The sequence below is a fragment of the Balaenoptera borealis genome, assembly GCF_965194805.1.
Source record: "Balaenoptera borealis genome assembly, chromosome: 6".
NCBI lineage: Eukaryota > Metazoa > Chordata > Mammalia > Artiodactyla > Balaenopteridae > Balaenoptera > Balaenoptera borealis.
Window position 1 is genome coordinate 29,748,515 of NC_138863.1, and position 19,782 is coordinate 29,768,296.

At 39.6% G+C, this 19,782-nt stretch overlaps 1 protein-coding gene across 12 annotated transcripts in view; it reads left to right on the forward strand.

The window, feature by feature from the left end:
- Positions 1-12,677, forward strand: part of CMKLR2 (chemerin chemokine-like receptor 2) — a 75,032-nt gene extending 62,355 nt beyond the window's left edge. For 11 of the 12 annotated variants that reach the window (XM_082397155.1, XM_082397151.1, XM_082397157.1 and 8 more), the window contains one exon: positions 10,197-12,677. In XM_082397155.1, coding sequence (XP_082253281.1) covers positions 10,225-11,292 — 1,068 coding nt within the window. In that variant the 5' untranslated portion in view covers positions 10,197-10,224 and the 3' untranslated portion in view covers positions 11,293-12,677. Of the gene's footprint in view, positions 1-3,461; positions 9,635-10,196 lie in introns of those variants that run through there. The other variant, XM_082397152.1, reaches the window with a different exon arrangement.
- Positions 12,678-19,782: the final 7,105 nt, after the last annotated feature.

Sequence of the window (19,782 nt, forward strand, 5' to 3'; positions counted from 1 at the left end):
CTTCCTGAAAGCTTCTATTAATCTCCAAAATGAATGTCTTTCAAATAAGTCTCCCTCATCTCCATTCTAACTCTCACTGCCTAAGGCCCTTCCATCTTTGACTTCAATTGTGGCAATATCTCCCAAACTGCTACCAGATGATCTTTACAAAAACAAAAATTCAGCGATGCCACACCCTGCTACAAACATTTTTATTTGCTCCCAGCTGACAATGGAATAAAACCCAAATGCTTAAGTATGACCTTCAAAGGCCTTCATTACCAAAACACTCCCTTTTTTTGTTGTGTCTTTTCCAGCCAAACCAAACCACTTACATTTATCCTAATATGCCAAAGAATATTGTCATTTGTCTTAAACTATGGCATTAAGCAATAAATGACATGGGAGCTACAGATAGGCAAGATGCTTCTCTTAGTCAAGGTTAGGCTATGCCAGGCCAGAAAGGTGCAATCCAACAATTATCTTTCTACCACCTCCCAACCCCAGGAACCATCACTATCACACTCAACCTTCAATTTCCATTTAAAACTCCCTGGTTTCTCTTGGGTGAATAAATAGGGAATCTTTATAAAATACTACTGTGCTCCAACACCTTCCAAGCAGAGATCGTTTTTCCAAAGAGCAGCAAAATATTCTGCTGGTGCCAAACATCTTGAGCACAAACTGGGGTGTGGTATACAGTTTATATTTGATAGTGGAAAATATTGAGCAATGACCTCAAATAACTCCCCCCACCCTCACACACACACACACACACACACACACACATATACACACACACACACACACGCTTTTCAACAAAATCTCTCTTCCCTAACTAGACGGCTCTTGAAAAATAAAGTTTGCTGACCATGTATGTTTGCCGGGTAATGGATCTGTGGTTTTCACCAAAGAGTTTCTCTCTCATGTCCATTGATTCTTTCTACTCATTCCTGTCATTCAGTCAGAAGCAGACTACAGTTTCCCTCAAGCGCCCCTGTTCTTTTCACGGAAGATGCATTTCACAGGAGATACATTCTTGAGTTCTTTTTTATCAGGGTGTATGGGGAACTCTACAAAGGCAATCCACGTAGACAACTGTCAGCAACATCAAATCCTTCTCTCTGATCAAAGCAGATTAGAGCCTAAATTTTCTTAAGGTTCTGTTAGGTATACATTTCTGCAATGGTCCATGAAAACCCATCTAACTCAACGACATGGAACTAAATTGAACCCCTCTGCATTCACCAAATGCTCTGCCAGAAAGAATCTTTGTGTTTTGTCAAGGTGGATAAACAAAATGTTTCCCTCTACAGCCAAGCCTCATTTAAAACCACATTTAAAAGTTTAATGATACACATTTCTACCAGACGTCCTTTCCCCAAATCATCTGGATTTTATAGACTATTTATCACTATTCTTTCTGCCAGAACTCTTTGTAGTGAAATCTATTTATCCAGAAAAGAGTTTCAGCTTTACCATCTATTAAATCTGCATAGATAAGAAACCAGTTTGTTTAATTCAATAAACAGTTCTGTGCTCCAGAACTAGACATTAGTCACTTGAGTATCGAAGTAAATGTAACCCAGGAATGTGATAACTTGGTTCCTCACAGCAGCTGAATCCCTGTAGTAAATACGCCTCTTCACATTCTTTGGCAACCAAACCACAAACTTGAGGGATGCTTCTCTGAACTTTGCTCCACACCAAGCATTTTTCACACATTTCTAATGGACTTGGGTGGACCTGTTTATATTCATGTCCACAATGCAGCCTGGCACTCACTTCAGTGGCTACTCTAAAGATTTAAGATCATATAGATCTTTATTAGTCTTTATTTCAGTGAGAATTATTTATTTGCCTTTCAGCAACACATATGGTTTAAGACAAATACAGTAGCTATTTCCTCTTTTCAGTCAAGTCTAAAGCCTCATGCTGGCATTGTTATTGTGCTCTTCTAAACTGAGAAAAATGTATGACATCTCAATGGAAAGTCACTGCCAGCCAAGGCAGTTTGACTCTTCCTGTTTAATAAATGGCAGTTTCCTTTAAACCTGGATTTAAAGACCTAAGTCTGCCTGCTACCCATCTTCATTTCTGGTTACTGCCTAGCAAGCCTTTTTTCTATTGCCCAGATATCCCTCTAGTTTCACCTCTGAGTCTCTGAGAGATTGGGATTGACATATATACACTAATATGTATAAAATGGATAACTAATAAGAACCTGCTGTATAAAAAAAAATTAAAAAATAAAATAAAATATGAAAAAAAGTAGTGTATATATATATATGTACGTATATGCATATATGTACCTGTGTATGTATATATATAGCCACATTGTGAAACTGAGGGCAAATTTCCCCATATTTTCTTTCTGTACCTCTTTTTGCTCTTTCTCTCTTATCTCATTAAGAATAAACAGATCAGTATAACACATCATGATGGATGATACAGCAGAATATCAGTTTTTAAAAGTTTAAAAATATATGTTCTTAAATGTAGGTCCTTAAATTTAAGTTGGCAGAAATGCCCAAGGCAGTAACCTTTCTTTGCAGACCATATTTTTACTTTGAGATTGCAGATATTATTTTGAGATTGCATTATCACACACTTCATTTGCACCCTCATATGTGTATAGCTTTATTTTTTTCAATAATTTTATTTCTTTTTTTAAATAAATTTATTTATTTTATTTATTTTTGGCTGCGTTGGGTCTTCGTTGCTGCACGGGGGCTTTCTCTAGTTGCGGCGAGCGGGGGCTACTCTTCTTTGCAGTGCGCAGGCCTCTCATTGCAGTGGCTTCTCTTGTTGCGGAGCACAGGCTCTAGGCATGCAGGCTTCAGTAGTTGTGGCTTGTGGGCTCTAGAGCACAGGCTCAGTAGTTGTGGCGCACGGGCTTAGTTGCTCCGCAGCATGTGGGATCTTCCCGGACCAGGGCTTGAACCCGCGTCCCCTGCATTGGCAGGTGGATTCTTAACCACTGCGCCACCAGGGAAGCCCAATAATTTTATTTCTTACTATATACAAGGCATAGTGTTAGCAAAGACTTCAAATTCAAGTACTGACAGCATCCTGGAAAGTGTCATAAATGAGTGATTTGGAAGTGGTGGTGACTATGGCAAGTCAGAGTACATACCTTGTCTGGAGAGGAATGCAAATGCTGCTACAGAAAATACAGGCCCATTATTACCAGATGATACAAATTATCAAAAGAAGCTAAAAATTGCAATATTTTTGTGAAGTCTATTAATGTTTAATATTAGCATCTACACCAAACATCTTTAACACTTTTTCAACCACAGACACACAGACCAACACACAGACTAACAGTTTGCAACCTCTATAAAATACAGTTGGTTGGTGGTGGGATAGAGCAGACCAGGCCAAGCCAGGACTCCAAGATGAAGGTGCCCACGGGAAAAGAGCAGATTCAGCAGCAAGAGATAGAAGAAAGGAGTTCAGACTGAGCTCAGTGTGTGTAGATCAGGGTTTCTTAACTTTGGCATCCTTGACTTTTGGGGCAAGATAATTCTTTGTTGTGGGGAGCTGTCTATTACAGGGTGCTAATCAGCATCCCTGGCCTCTACTCACTAGATACCAGTAGCATTTCCCCCCTCATCCTCCATCCCCTGTTGTGACAATCAACCATGTCTCTAGACATTGTCAAATATCCCCTGAGAGGCAAAATTGTCCCTGGTTGAGTACCGCTGGTACAGATGGTGGTGGTAATAAGGGATGAGAATTAGTGTCAGAGCAATGCCTCCTGGGGTGGTAAGTGAGTAGTCTAACCAATGTAGGAGAGAAGCATGGATCCTCCCAGAGAGCAAAGGAGCAGGGTCACGGAAATGTGGTAACAGAGGTCAGTGTTCTCCAGAGGACCTAAGGTATAGCAATCCAAAACTGGAACCTGGGAGCAAGCACTAGGAACAAGGCAATAACCCAGTTACCCAAATCAGAGAATGAAGTAGAAAGAGAACCATGGATCAGGATGACTGCCAAGTTACACTTTGAACAAGGAACATATTTGAGTTCAAGTTTGGGGCAGAGCAGAGCTTACAGGTAGGAGTTGAAAGGCCCAAGTTGTGGGACTTAGAGCAATGATGAGGTGGGGACATAGGGATCTAATGAGAGGTGGCAGAAAACAGGATGAGGGTCATTTATCAGGGAGTTTCCTCACCATTCCTCTTGAGAACCAGCTTTGTTACAGCTCCAAGGAATAGCTCTGGTTCTAGGTTATGATCCATTTCATTGCCTTTCTTATCATGGTCCTCCTTAGTAACTAACAGAAACCCAGTAAAGTTAGGAACTTGTACATAGCATCTTTTTTCCTGGAGGAAAAAAGAGTTGTCTCAACTCTTATAGTCAATCTCTTATATCAATTTGGAGAAGGTTAAAATGAGGATCTATGGAAAGGCCCCGAGTAGCATTAAATCTTATGGTTGCCTTGCTGGGACAAAGAGGCAAGTCATTCTCAGAGGCCAACTCAGAGTTTCTATTTCCATTTTATTTTTATTTTTACTTATTTATTTGTTTTTTGAGATTATGGAAGTCAATTTTTATTTTCTCCTTTTATACTTTATACTTTTCTAACTTTTCTACAATGAACATTTACTGTGTTTATACACAGAAGATAAAAACTAATATATGTGTGTGTTGTTTATTCAATTATTTAATTATAAGACAAGACAGAGATCACTTCTTCCAGAAAGCCTTCTCTGAATTTCTTCTTTTTTTCTGTTCTTTTTTTATTGTGGGAAAATATATGTAACATAAAATTTACCATTTTAACCATTTTAAGTGTACACTTCTGTAGCATTAAATACGTTCACATCGTTGTACAACCATCACCATTATCCATCTCCATAACTTTTTCACCTTCTCCAACTGAAACTCTGTACCCATTAAACAATAAATCCCCATTTCCATTCTTCCCCTAGTCCCTGGCAACAACCATTCTAGTTTTTGTCTCTATGAACCTGAATAGTTATGGATACAAGAACAATCATATGTTTGTCCTTTTGTTCCTGTCTTATTTCATGTATAGCCTCCTCCTATACTTTTGAAGAGCTCAGAGTCTTCAAAGAGTTTGCCTTCCCCAGAGGTCACAAATTTATAGCTGGGCTGAATACAGCCCACAACTATTTTGTTTTAAAACAGTAGTTTAGGAGTTGGAAACTTTTCACATTAAAAATATAGATATTCAGCCATTTGTCAAAAACTCTGGCAACACTAAGCCCTCATTTCCCACATGGAAGCACTTGGCTGGAACTGAGTAGCTGCTCTCCACTGAAAGCAAGTCCACTGCTTTTTGGTTTACCCAAATCCCGTTGTCTCCCCAACTTGGACTGTTGCATCCATTAAAGTTACCTGCCCTTGGGACATTTAAATTATGAAATAAAGGGCAGAGGTTGTTTAACTCTGCCCAAATAACATAGGTCTATTACAACTCTAGATCTGCCCCTCATTTCCTTACAAAGCAGGAGTCTTACCAGCCCACGGTAATCAATTGAATCAATTGCAAAAACTCTCTCACATTCTCTTTTGATGGCTAAAAAGGATGTTCGTTAAATGGCTCCCTGACCATTGCTGGGGTAAAAGAGATCCTCCTTACAAAGCCAGCTTTTTCCTCTTTCTGCCCTCCCTAAGGGAAGCTCCCCTCTCTTTCTTCCGGAAACCATGACAATTGTTAGGAATAGTTCCCACCTCAAGGGTTTCTTATAACATCTTTCACAGGAGGTGAGCACTGACAAGTCTCCACCACAGTTCTTAAAGTCAAGGCCTAGAGAAGCTATATTAGGATACAGGTTCAGCTGCTATAAAAGAATAGTGGGGGAAATATTTTCTCACTTAGTCATCCAGAAGGAGGTGGTTCAGAGAAGTAGGGCAGCTCTGCTCCATGCGGTCATCCAGGGACCCAATCGTCTATCTTGTGAACAATCATGTTTTCCTTATCCACCTGGTACATGATGGCTCATCACTGCATCCTCATTCAGCCAATGAGAAGAAGAGAAAGAGGGTAGAGGAAGGCCCGAGACTCTGGCATAGAACGAAGAGGTCAAAACATCTTGTTGCATGTACAAGCCAAGAACTGCCAAAGTTTGCCAACAAACCACTGGAATCTAGACAAGAAGCATGGAACAGATTCTCACTGATAGCCCTCAGAAGGAAACAACCCTGCCTACACCTTGATTTCAGTTTTCTCCAGACTTTGAAACAATAACTTTGTTATTTTAAGCTATCCAGTTTAGAGTACTTTGTTACAGTAGCCCTGGGAAACTAATACAGTTAGTTAGTCTCTAGATACTTGGGTAGGTCTAAGTAAGGTTTGGAAATTCTATCTGGAGGTGCCTATAAACTATAAAGCAATACACAAACAAGGTACAATAATTAAGCAAGAATATGCCCTCAAGGGTTAAGTGTGTTTAGCCAAGGACTTGGTAGGATAGTTGCTGAATTCTGCCTTACTTCTCACTTTTCTCCATCCCACCCCTCCCTCTCACCATCACCAGCACACAAAAACATCTACTCAAGTCTGAGGGGGAATTCCTAGCTTGTATTTGTTGTGAAGGATTCAGCTGGGCAGTATTCAGCTCTTCTTTTTTTTTTTTTTTTTTGTATAATGCTGTAAAAAGCTGCATTTATTGCAATTTTTTTTTAATTAAATTTTTTTTTTTATACAGCAGGTTCTTATTAGTTATACATTTTATACACATCAGTGTATACATGTCAATCCCAATCTCCCAATTCATCCCACCACCACCCCCACCACCCGCTGCTTTCCCCCCTTGGTGTTCATATGTTTGTTCTCTACTTCTGTGTCTCTATTTCTGCCCTGCAAACCAGTTCATCTGTACCATTTTTCTAGATTCCACATATATGTATTAATACACAATATTTGTTTTTCTCTTTCTGACTTACTTCACTCTGTATGACAGTCTCTAAGTCCATCCATGTCTCTACAAATGACCCAACTTTGTTCCTTTTTATGGCTGAGTAATATTCCATTGTATATATGCACCACATCTTCTTTATTCATTCTTCTGTCAATGGGCATTTAGGTTGCTTCCATGACCTGGCTATTGTAAATAGTGCTGCAATGAACATTGGGGTGCATGTGTCTTTTTGAACTGTGGTTTTCTCTGGGTATATGGCCAGTAGTGGGGTTGCTGTGTCGTATGGTAGTTCTATTTTTAGTTTTTTAAGGAACCTCCTTACTCTTCTCCATAGTGACTGTATCAGTTTACATTCCCACCAACAGTGCAAGAGGGTTCCCTTTTCTCCACACAGTATTCAGCTCCTCTTGAAGATCTTTCTCCAAGCCTGAACTGGTCATTGCATCTAACCTACTCATCTGCTTTCTGGAAGATTAGGAATTTCTCTGGAACAAGGGTTTCTGTTTGAAGGGATTCTGTTTGGAAAAATCAGTCATCCTCAAGGTACCTCCCCCTTCCCCAAGAGAAATGGGATGAGGGGTGGTTGGTATCCTTCAGCAGGCCCAGCGACCACTCTGGCCCAGCACAGTCAGCAATGACTTTGTAAGCTCCTGACTTGCTGAGGACAGTGGTTTTGTGTAATTAGAAGTCCTCCACTGGCTTTTCTATGTTTGGGGAATCAAGTTCCATCTACTCACTGCTTAGGGTTTTGTAAGGTGATTTAGGGCCATTTGACTTCAGAATTGCTCATAGCCTAAAAGAATAGGTCATAGGCACCAGGAAGGTAAGGGTGTCTCAGTATACAGGCAGAAAACCAAGACAGGGAGTTGGAGGTTACACAGGAAAGGATTTGACATGGAGGGGGTTCAGCTACCAGAAGGAGTGAAGAGGGCAGAGTAAGGTCCCAGACCTGAAAGAAAAGGGTAGCAAGAAAGAAGCCAGTCTTGGACACATGAAGGAAAGGACTCAGTGACAAGGAACAAGTCTAGATCTTGAGGATAGAACTGTGGGTCAAGGCCAGAGAGATTCTGGCAATGAGAGTGACTTAGGGGTGAACTCACAAACTCTCACCTGAGGCTTTAAAATTACATTTGGTTCTGAACAGGCTTTATAGCAGAGCCAATTATTTACTGAGCATATGTTGAGCACCTGTGATACGTTAAGACCTGTACTAGGCACTGTGGGTTACAGAGATGACAGTCATTCACAAGGAGTTCACAGTTTGGTAGGGCAGGAGTTAAAGAGAAATCAATGACAGTATAGTGTATTAAGTACAATAAGAGAAGTATGGCAGAAGAGGGGAACGTCGTAGTGGTTAAGAGCCCAGGATCTGGGTTCAACAGATTTGAATTTAGATCTTGACTCTCTAATTATAGGTTGCGAGAAACTGGGAAAGTCACTAAGCTTCTTGAAGCTTCAGTATTTTTTCTTGGAAATGGAAATAATAATAGTACTTATCCACTTTATATGATTCTTTCAAGGGTCAAATTAGATCATACATGCCTGGCGTCTAGTAAATTCCCAATAGCATTGACTGTTGTGTGTAATAATAGTTGTTATTATGTATTATAATTATCTGGGGGAAGGTAATGTCAGAAAATGTTTCCAAGAAAAGGTGGTATTTGAGCTGAATATTGAAAAATAAAGAGAAGTTAGCTGGGTCTGGGGTTGGGAGAATGCTAATGAAGCGCTTTTGTTTTTAACTATGCTCTGCTAGATTCCTCAAATGATTTTAGGTAGGATGATGAATTTAGTGTTAGTCAAATGGAGTTTGAGCTGGCTGTGAGCAACACAAGATGTTTTGACCTCTTTGTTCTAACCCTACTATAATCTCAAATTGTACATATTTACCCCATTAATGACTATAGCTCCATGAAATGAATATAACTATTAGTCTTCTTTCTACTTGATTTTGAATACTACAGATAGAAATAACACAAAATAAATTGATGAAGCTATATTTACACCCAGTCAACTTTTTTGGTTGAAAAATTGACATTCAAGTTTTCTTAACGCAGGAAACTGGATTTGATAGCAGGGAAAAAAAAAAAAGGCCACAAAAGAAAACATACTTTGCATGAAATTATAATAGATAACATTTGGTATGGATAAAAATAAACAAAATAGGGGTGAGATAGGGAAGGTGGGAGGGAGACGCAAGAGGGAGGAGATATGGGGATATATGTATACATATAGCTGATTCACTTTGTTATACAGCAGAAACTAACACACCATTGTAAAGCAATTATACTCCAATAAAGATGTTAAAAAAATAGAAATAAACAAAACTGATTAATAAATCAAATCTTTGTTGTAATGTAGAAAAGAATTACTTTGAATTAATTCAAAACAAAGAAATTTCAGGAAAATAAAAAATTTAAATAAAGCTTAACTGCACTCTATAGGAAATTAATATAGAAATTAAGTGGTCATAGTCAAGTTCATTCCAAAATATATCTTGTAGTTGAAAAGCCTTCCATATTGATATAATTCTGATGAACATATCTGAATGTATAAACCTAGAATCAAAACATCCATGGGTGCAAAACAGTGGGTCAAAATCTCCAGTGCTTGCCCATGACATCCAGGTGGATAAGCCAAAGAAGCAATTGGAACTCTGTCTAGATCTTAAGAAGTCAGGGTACAAATAAGGATTTTGAAGTCATCACCACATAAGTATTCATCTGTTTTCTTTTGCATCTTCCATAAAATAATAATGCCTGGTAAGAACTTAATAAATATTTGTTAAATGTTAGAGTCTCTCTAGTCAGCCCTACAAGCATTATGAACATAGGAATTGTACCTATAGAGTCAATCATTTCAATTTAGCACTTACTGAATACTTTACAAAAATAAACTCTCACAGCTTTGAGAATAATTATAGCAAAACTTAGGTCCACTGAGACTTAGACACCTGGAGTGTTAATCACAAGTCCTACCAAGAAATATACTATTTCTAGTTCATAAGATGAAAAACATTTTTTTAACTATGATATTTCTTTAATGGTTGTAAGTCTATTCAGGTTTTGTTTCTGCTTGTGTCCATTTTGGAAGAGTACATTTTTTTCTAGGAAACATTTTGCCAAATATTTCAAATAAGTATTTTTTTCATAGCTTCCTCTTGTTTAAAAAATCTCTACTTCTGTGGTTACGTCCCCCTTTTGGTCCTAAATTGTTATTAGTGTCTATTAAGATAAAATATTTTTATCCTTACGTTCTGTATCATTCACTAAACATTTGTTCTTTTAAAAATTGTTTTCTTTCTTTTTAAATTTGCTTCCATAGATTTCTTCATTCTGCATTTAGCAAGGTCATGGAAGATCTAGAGGAAACATTATTTGAAGACTTTGAGAACTACTCCTATGCCCTGGAATATTACTCCCCAGAGACTGATTTGGAGGAGAAAGCACACCTAGGAGTCGTTCACTGGGTCTCCCTCGTGTTATACTGTTTGGCATTTGTTCTGGGCATTCCAGGAAATGCCCTTGTCATTTGGTTTACGGGATTCAAGTGGAAGAAAACAGTCACCACTCTCTGGTTCCTCAATCTAGCCATTGCAGATTTCATTTTTCTTCTCTTCCTGCCCCTGTACATCTCCTATGTGGCCATGAATTTCCACTGGCCCTTTGGCATCTGGTTGTGCAAGGCCAATTCCTTCATTGCCCAGTTGAACATGTTTGCCAGTGTTTTCTTCCTGACGGTGATAAGCCTGGACCGCTATATCTACTTGATCTACCCTGTCTTATCTCATCGGTACCGGACCCTAAGGAACTCTCTGATTGTTATTATAGTTGTTTGGCTTTTGGCTTCACTAATGGGTGGTCCAGCCCTGTTTTTCCGGGACACTCTGGAGTTCAATAACCACACTCTTTGCTATAACAACTTCCACGAGCATGATCCTGACCTCACGTTGATGAGGCATCATATTCTGACCTGGGTGAAAGTTATTGTTGGGTACCTCTTCCCTCTTCTAACAATGAGCATTTGCTACTTGTGCCTCATCTTCAAGGTGAAGAAGCGAAGCATCCTGATCTCCAGTAAGCACTTCTGGACCATCCTGGCTGTGGTCATTGCCTTTTTGATTTGCTGGACTCCTTATCACCTGTTTAGCATTTGGGAGCTCACGATTCACCACAATAGCTATTTCCACCAGGTGCTGCAGGCCGGAATCCCCCTCTCCACTGGCTTGGCATTCCTCAATAGTTGCTTGAACCCCATCCTTTATGTCCTAATTAGTAAGAAGTTCCAAGCACGCTTTCGGGCCTCAGTTGCTGAGATACTAAAATATACGCTGTGGGAAGTGAGTTGTTCTGGCACAGTGAGCGAACAGCTCAGGAACTCTGAAACCAAGAGTTTGTGTCTCCTGGAAACAGCCCAGTGAATTCTTACTCTTCCACAAATCAGTATATGGCTTTCGTGTGGGTCCCCTGACAGATGCTTTCGGATTGTTTGGGTCCAAGACATAGAGCTGACTGTATCTTTTTATTGTTTTCGGTCATTTTATTGGCATCATATTTTTCTATTGATAGAAAACATAAGAAGGATCTTCGGGTTTGTTTCAGCAACTTAAATTATCTGTGTTATTCTTGCTAATTATACTGTAATGGATTAATTAACACTCTTTTTTCAATTTTAATGACTTTTTTAAAGTTCTAAATCTTAATATTAAATATATGACTAATTTCAAAAATATAAAACTATGTGTGCTTAAGCTCACTTTAATTTTGCACAAGTAACCTATTAGACCTAGTCTTAAAATACAACATATGTACTTAATTTCTTTATTTCATGTAACCTGTATATTGCATTTATGAATTAAAGTAACAGTTGGTTATAGTAGGTTAAAACTGTCCCAAAATCTAGTTGCTTAAAATAACAATTTTTTATTATTATTATATCTCACAATTCTGAGGATCAGCAATTTAAACAAGGCACAGAAGAGAGGTTCGCCTCTCTGCTTCGCAATATCCGGAGCCTCAGCTGGACCAGGATGACCCGACTGGCTGAGCAGCTCTCTTCCCTTCTCCCCATCCCCTTCCCTTCCTTCTCCTTCCCCTCTCTCTCCTCCCCTTCCCTCCTCCCCTCTTCTCCTCTATCTTCTCCTCTCCTTTCTTCACACGGGTATTCCAGCATGGCACCTCAGGGTTAGCCAGACTTATATGGCAATGTAGGGCTCTAAGAGACCAGGGTAGAAATTTCTACTCCTCTTAAAGGCTATGCCAGACACTGGCACAGTATCACTTCCACGGTACTCTACTGACCAAAGCAGTCACTGGCCAGCTCAGATTCAAAGGGAGGGGACATACACCCTACCCCTCAATGGGGATATATGCCCATCTTTAATCCCCCGCGATATCATTATAAACATTAATGTTTTTGCAAAATTCTGAGTATGTATGTATGCAAATAAGTATAAGATTGCTATAAACATGAAACACTGACATCCAGATAGTAGATAGGCCAGCTCAATATCAGAATGATTTCAGGAAAATAAAGTATGTATGACATATTGATATATTTCTACCTTCCATTCCTATATTTCTAAGACCAATAAAGTATACCTTTAAGTCAGTGACCTCTTCATGGTGCAAATCTGTTGCATTTAAGGCTAATAGTATTTTGACTTCTATTCATTTATGCCTTTAGCAAATAGATGAATAAGAGTTATACAGAACCATGGTAGACAGATACTGTGAGGGACGCCAAGATGCATAAGGTACTTCTAGGGGGTGAGATTAAACTTGCATAAAAACAATCCTAAAACAAGGTAGAGAGTAGTAAGTGCCATAAAAGAGCCAAGACAAGTGTAGACTGTTCAGAGGAAAGAGATGGCCTCCAGTGTGCAGGTGAAGAAACATTGGAAATCTATGTCCTTGCCACTGGGGTTTCCTAAAGATCCTGCTCCTTTTCCACGTCTCTGCTTGTACCCTGTCTTTTATGAATACAAACTCTTCTATTTACTGCAATTTTTAAAACATGTAATTTTCTATAATTTCTCGGTTTTATTTTGAAAGTCGTGAGGGGAGCTATGTTATTCCTTGAATCGGTATCCTTTTTTATTTCATCTCATAGCTTTTAGAAATGCTAATATCAGATCATTTATTGGCTCTGTTCTTTACTGTTAGCCCCATGCAACAATCAGATCTTGTTTGGAAATTATTCCAAGAAAAAAAATGTGTGGCATAGCTCAGCATATCCCAAATTTCTGTCATTCCCAAGCTTCCTGGCTTCTGCCATACTCAGTATGGGTTAAGGGAAGACAAGGAGAGAAAGGCTCATTGTGAGTTTCCAGCCCTTTGTGCACCCTTGAACCCCGCCCCTGCACCACCAGGGCTTGCGATATTCCACTCCAGTGTCCCCCTCGACCCTCAATGGATAGGCTCCCAGGATGAGGAGAAAAGCTGGAGGATCCAAGAAAGAGAAGAGAATTCTGTAGGTTCATCCCTAGTTTGGGCAAAGGGAGACACTGACTCTCAAGGCTGGGGGAGAAAGAGGAAGGCTGAGGAGCAGGAAGGAAGGGGATTAAGCAACCAGGGGCAAAAGTACATTACAGAGCTGGTGGTGGTCTGGAAGTTACATTTCAGGGCGGTGCTTCCTAAGCTTTGTGAGTTAGGAACCCGTGCAAAGCTGTTCGTTTTTCCCACGCTACGGGCTACGGGCACAGTATCTAGGGCCTGGGAGCTTTCCAGAGGCCTATGAAAATATTTGAGATCCTGGAAAGTATCATTGGCTCTAGAATAGAAAAAGAAAACTTGAGGGAATTCCCTGGTGGTCCAGTGGTTAGGACTCCGAGCTTTCCGTGCCAGGGGCCTGGGTTCGATCCCTGGTCGGGGAACTAAGATCCCGCAAGGCTCGCAGCATGGCCAATAAATAAATAAATAAATAAATAAATAATAACTAACTTGAAAAGTCAGAATTAATAAATACTCTGAATTCATTTGAAAATCTATTGAAAGTTATGGGTCCTTTCCCCAGAAAAATGCTTTTAAATAAAATTTCAGGGGATCCTTGTACCCTAGGCTAAGAACTCCAGTTTTAGTGGCTTTTTAAATAGCTGATAGTGGGGATGTGACTTACAGGAATCTACTAGTAGAAAGTAGCAACCAGGGCAGGAACTTTCCAGCAGAAACAGGAGTTAATTTTTTTATTCTCAGCTTGATCTAAAGTGTAGCATAGGACCCAAGCTTAGACCCAGCATTGGAGACTCCCCAGCCAGCTTCCTCCCCTGGCAGCTGGAATCTGGATAGTGGGGCTCTCCAGGGGTCTAATGACCCCTAATGAGCAGGATGAGTGACTGAAAGGACAGAGAGGCTGGAGGAGAGGAGGGCACTGGGGCAATCTGAGGAGGAAGCAAGGAAGCTCAATGCTTAGTTGGCAGGAGAATAAAGAATCTTAGGGCTCCCAGGGACTGGGGCATAAACCCAACCAGACAGACCTGTCTCCCTCTCGATGGAAGGAAGCTCTTCGAAACAGGGGGCAAGTTTCAGGGACTCCAGAGGCAGGATATCTGGCTTTGCATTATGGCTCCAATATATCCTAGCTCTATGACCTTGGCTAAATTAATCCAAATTTCTAGACCTCAGTTTCCCCCATGTGCAAAATGGGATCACAATAGTAGTAACCGCCACATAGGGTTATTATGAAAATTAAATGAATCGACACAGGTAAAGCACTAAAAGTGGTGCTTAGCCCTATAAATACCTAATATTAATATATTACCTGGTATTATACTTATTCGGTGAAACTCTTGGCACCTTCTGACACAGTAATTACCTAGTAAATGTTAGATCCCTTCTTCCTCTTGAATGAATGTAAAAATCTCATAGGCAGAATAAGGGAACTTACACAAAGAACTTCAAAATTTATAAATTTTATTAAAAAATTCATAAAGTTTATTGGGAACTCCCTGGTGGTCCAGTGGTTAAGACTCCGTGCTCTCACTGCCTAGGGCCTGGGTTCAATCCCCGGTCAGGGAACTAAGATCCCACAAGCCGCGAGGTGTGGCCAAATAAATAAAATGTTTTCTAAAAAAATTTTTTTTAATTTACATAGTTTATAAATACTATGAAAGGATATGGGCTGAGAGGCTGCAAGGGGCAGGAAAAAGTAGACTGAAAGACTTCTTGAAAGAGGTAATTTAAGTGCATCTTGAAGAATGACTATAAATTTAACAAGTGCAGGTGAAAAAAAGGCTATTTCAGGTAGGTGGCATAGCAAGAGCAAATGTTCAGAGGCTGGAAAACAGGCTGTGTTCAGAAAAGAGAGACTAGTCCCATTTTATAGGGATAACATGAGGATAGAAGATTCCCAGGTTGGAATCAGGCTTGAATAGTAACTCATAGTTCTTCAATATCCTCACATGTGAGCAGTAGTTCTTTAGGCAATGCGTACTTAGAAGTCTACGGACAGTTTCCTTTGATTTTCACTTTACTAAAAGCTATTCAGGCCAATGACATTCCAAATGCCAGACTTCCATTTGGGACATTTTCTAAATGCAACTAATATCATCTATACAGGGCATGTATTGAGAGAATATCTGTTTATCTGTCTCAATTTTCATTTTAGGTTTACACTTATGTGATTTTAATGTTCTTACTTTTCCTAATTGAGGGTATGAAGAAAGGGTTACATGAAACAGAATCAAATTGTCTGAAAGCAGGGATGAAGAACTTTCCCCATTCTATTGCCAATACATTATCTGGCCCATGAAGACCTGGTTTTGAGTTCCTCCTCTCTCACTTACTAGGTGGATAACTGGGGAATCATCTTTCAGAGTTGTCTCCTCATCTGTAAGTGCTGATAACAGTGTTTGCCTTTATCTCACAGGCTTATAATGGGGTTCATATTAGACAGTGTATGTGAGGCATGCATTTTTTTTCCTTTTTTGTTCTAAGGACAATAACTGCCATTGCCAAATGTATTTGTTTGGAAAAAATTTATACATACATCCCAAAACATTAATGCAACTCTTTTGGTATCTGTGTCTTTGTCCATAGTTTATCTTTTTATAGTTACAGTCAATGAAAAATCAAGCATTTTTCAATGCTGCTATAGTCTCCATTACTTTCTAAAGTAAATATATTAAATTTATAAAATGTTTCACATATGCCATAATTTAGCCCTTTCTGTTTATTAAAACAGTCCTCTTATTTCCCTGATTCTATCCACATCATCTCCAGATCGGAGCTCTGCCTTTTTTTTTTTTACTGAAATGTAGCTGACATACAATATTATATTAGTTTCAGGCATACAACATAGTGGTTTGACATCTATAAACATTAAAATTGATCACTACAGAAAGTCTGGTAATCACTTGTCACCAAAGTTATTACAATTTTACTGACTATATTCCCTATGCTGTACATTATATCCCCGTGACTTATTTTATAACCGAAGTTTGTCCCTCTTAATTCCTCTCATCTATTTCACCACCCTCCACCGCTCCCACCCACTCCCACCTCCACCTCTGCTTTGCTTTTGTCATTCTCTGGCTTGGAAACCAGGCTTCCCATTGCCCTCACAGAATGAGCCAGCCTATAATTCAGATGCCTCTACAACCGGGCCCTATCTAATCCCAAACTGACACTGCAAAATCCAGCCAAACTGGTCTAATTGCCTCCCAAACCTCTGTTCTCATTCTTGCCTTTATCATTCTGCCTTTCACACCATCCTGGATTTTTTTTTTTTTTTTTTAACGAATTACTGATTAAGGTCTGTCCAGCTCAAGTCCTAACTCCTCTAAAAATACTTTAATTCTAGCCTTCCCTGACCCTCTGCACTTTTGGATTATTGTCAGCCTTCCTTATCTGCAGGTTCTACACCCACAGATTCAACCAATCACAAATCAAAAATATCTGAAAAAAGTCCAGGAAGTTGCAAAAAAGCAAAACTTGAATTTGTCGCCTGCTGGCAACTATTTACATAGCATTTACATTGTATTAGGTATTATGAGTAGTCTAGAGATGACTTAATGCTGGAGGATATTAGTAGGTTATATGCAAATACTACACCATTTTATATAAGGAACTTGAGTATCTGAGGATTTTGGTACCTGAGGGTTGCGGGGTGGTTCCTGGAACCAATCCCCCCTCGGATACTGAGGGATGACTGTACTTGTTTAATCACAAAATTACTTTTATTCTTAACAATTTTAAGTATGTTTGAACCACCCTCAGGGTGGTTTGAAGAACCACCCTAAGGGTTTGAATAACCCTTATGGTTATTTTCTTAATCCTTTTGTATTTTTATAGCATCTAACATAGTGACACTAAATGAATCAGTTTTGAATTCCCACACTGCCCAGTCCTTGTACTAGGGATGGCTGAATGTGAAAAAGAAACAAGGTTTCAGGGTCATGTAATCACTTATGGAGCATGCAAAAAAAGGTGCGTTCTTATTCCAAAGCCAGAAACAGAAAAAAAAAAAGTCTCTTTATGTACACCTGTGCCTTCTGAACCCACTGGTTCAAAAACAGTTCATTCAGTATACTGGTTCACATGAATATGTGAGCATTGCTCATAATAGCAAAAAACTGAAAGCAAACTAAAGCTCCAATAACTAGACTGATTCAATAAGATATGAGACAATGGATTCTGTAACTGTTAAAAAATGAGGAAATCTTTTATGTACCGATACAAAATATCCAAGATATAATCTCCAAAATATCCAAGTCTATTTCTATGGACAAAACTTAAGATGCAGAAGTTTGTATCATATGCTACAATTAGCCTGCACATATGCTTAGACTAGCTCTGGAAAGACCTAAAAAACTGGTGACATTGGTTGCTTTTATGGAAGTGAATGGGAGACCTGGGGGACAGGGGAGATGTCACCGTATAACCTCTAGAATTTTGAATGATGTTAATGTAGTATCTACCTTTTAAAATGACATTAAAAGATACCATTAGGGGCTTCCCTGGTGGCGCAATGGTTGAGAATCTGCCTGCCAATGCAGGGGACACGGGTTCGAGCCCTGGTCTGGGAAGATCCCACATGCCGCGGAGCAACTAGGCCCGTGAGCCACAATTACTGAGCCTGCGCATCTGGAGCCTGTGCTCCGCAACGAGAGGCCACGACAGTGAGAGGCCCGCGCACCGCGATGAAGAGTGGCCCCCGCTTGCCGCAACTAGAGAAAGCCCTCGCACAGAAACGAAGACCCAACACAGCCAAAAATAAATAAATACAAAAAAAAAAAAAAAAAGATACTATTAAACACATTTTTTATTCAAGGCCGTGGAGTCAAGATCTTAAAGTCACATGCTTCATCATTCATTAAGATTCACAAGACAGCTGTGGTTTGTATTGACTATTTAAATTTTTTAACTTTTAACCATTTTTAATCATTGGGTTTTTTTTATCATTAATAAATTTTAATACTTAACGTTTTGGCCAAGCTCTTTGGTACTCAATCAAGCTATCTGTTACTCATTACAGTGATTGTGAATTATTTTTGGCTATTCACTACTACACCTCTACTTTTCCACAGCATTTCTAGAATCCCTGGGCTCTCCTGTTCTCCAGAAAATGAAGTGCTGCCCTCTGCTGGCTCTCACGATACTGACAACCTGAAAATTTCCCCAGTGATTTCAGACTGGGTCTGTTGGACTAAATGTTGAAGGTGATTTTATTCATCAGTACATACATGTCCGATTGAGTACACATTTTCTTTAGAATTTAAACAATTTCCCACATTCAAGTTGGTTGGCCACATACAAAGAAAATCAGATTGAGAGGGAAGGAAACGGCATCGTCTGGTTCTGCTAGGAAAACCTGGACCTCAAACATTCAATCTCCTTGGCCTACAGAGAGACTACAAAATGAAGATTTTTAGAGGTCTACAATTCCCAAGCTCTACTTTTGTGAAAACTACTACTCTAAAAAATATATACTCAAATGTTCGATACATCCCAAATTAACTGTTAAGATGCAGCGGTTTCCAATACTGGACTCTCACCTCACCTGACTACAGCAATACCATCCTGAGTACACGCACCTGCAGCGCCACCTTAGTACTGACGTCTCTGCACCCCAACAGGCTCAATCAGACTTACAAACCCAGGTAAGCTGTCCCACCTCCACACCCAAGCCAGGCTTATGAACCGCAGCCGAGGGAGCAGTCACCCATATAGCCTCCCTCCCAGGACACACTACTACTCAAAGTCACATGCTCAACACAACTTCTCCCTCAACAGTACAGGAAGCATCCCTTAAATTTACAACATCTGCCTCGACAAACTCTGGGAATCCTCCCCTCCCCTGGGTTAGGTGTCCTTTAGTAAATCGCACATGCCAACTCATAACTTAACATTAATTTTAGGTAGGATTTGTAAATGTGATTTTTTTTTCTTAGTCACAAGTAACCCCTAACTTGAAGATGCTAGGTCACAACAAATTACTTTGTCAGTCATTGTAAGTCACTGGTTACTAACTATAAATTAGTCCTGGCATTTAATTCCTTTATCTCCAAATGTTTCATGACCTGGCAAATGACATTATTTGCTATGTGTATTGACCTGAGCACTTTCCTGTTTTTGACTCATTTCTCATGATTCTTTAAGGTACTCCCAACATTCTCATCGAGGAAAGCTAGCTCAGATATTAAGTAACTTTGTAATCACTTGCAAAGGGCAAGGTCTTGAACCAATATATATGGGACTAATTACCTAAAATCAACTCTTGGGAGTTTCCTGGTGGTCCAGTGGTTAGGACTGGGTGCTTTCACTGCTTTGGGCCTGGGTTCGATCCCTGGTCGGGGAACTAAGGTCCCACAAGCCACGTGACGTGGTCAAAAAAAAAAAAACCTCTTACTACAAAAATTTCAGTCAAGTTTACCTCCCCAATTTCTTTTAAAAAACAAGGCAAATATAAACAC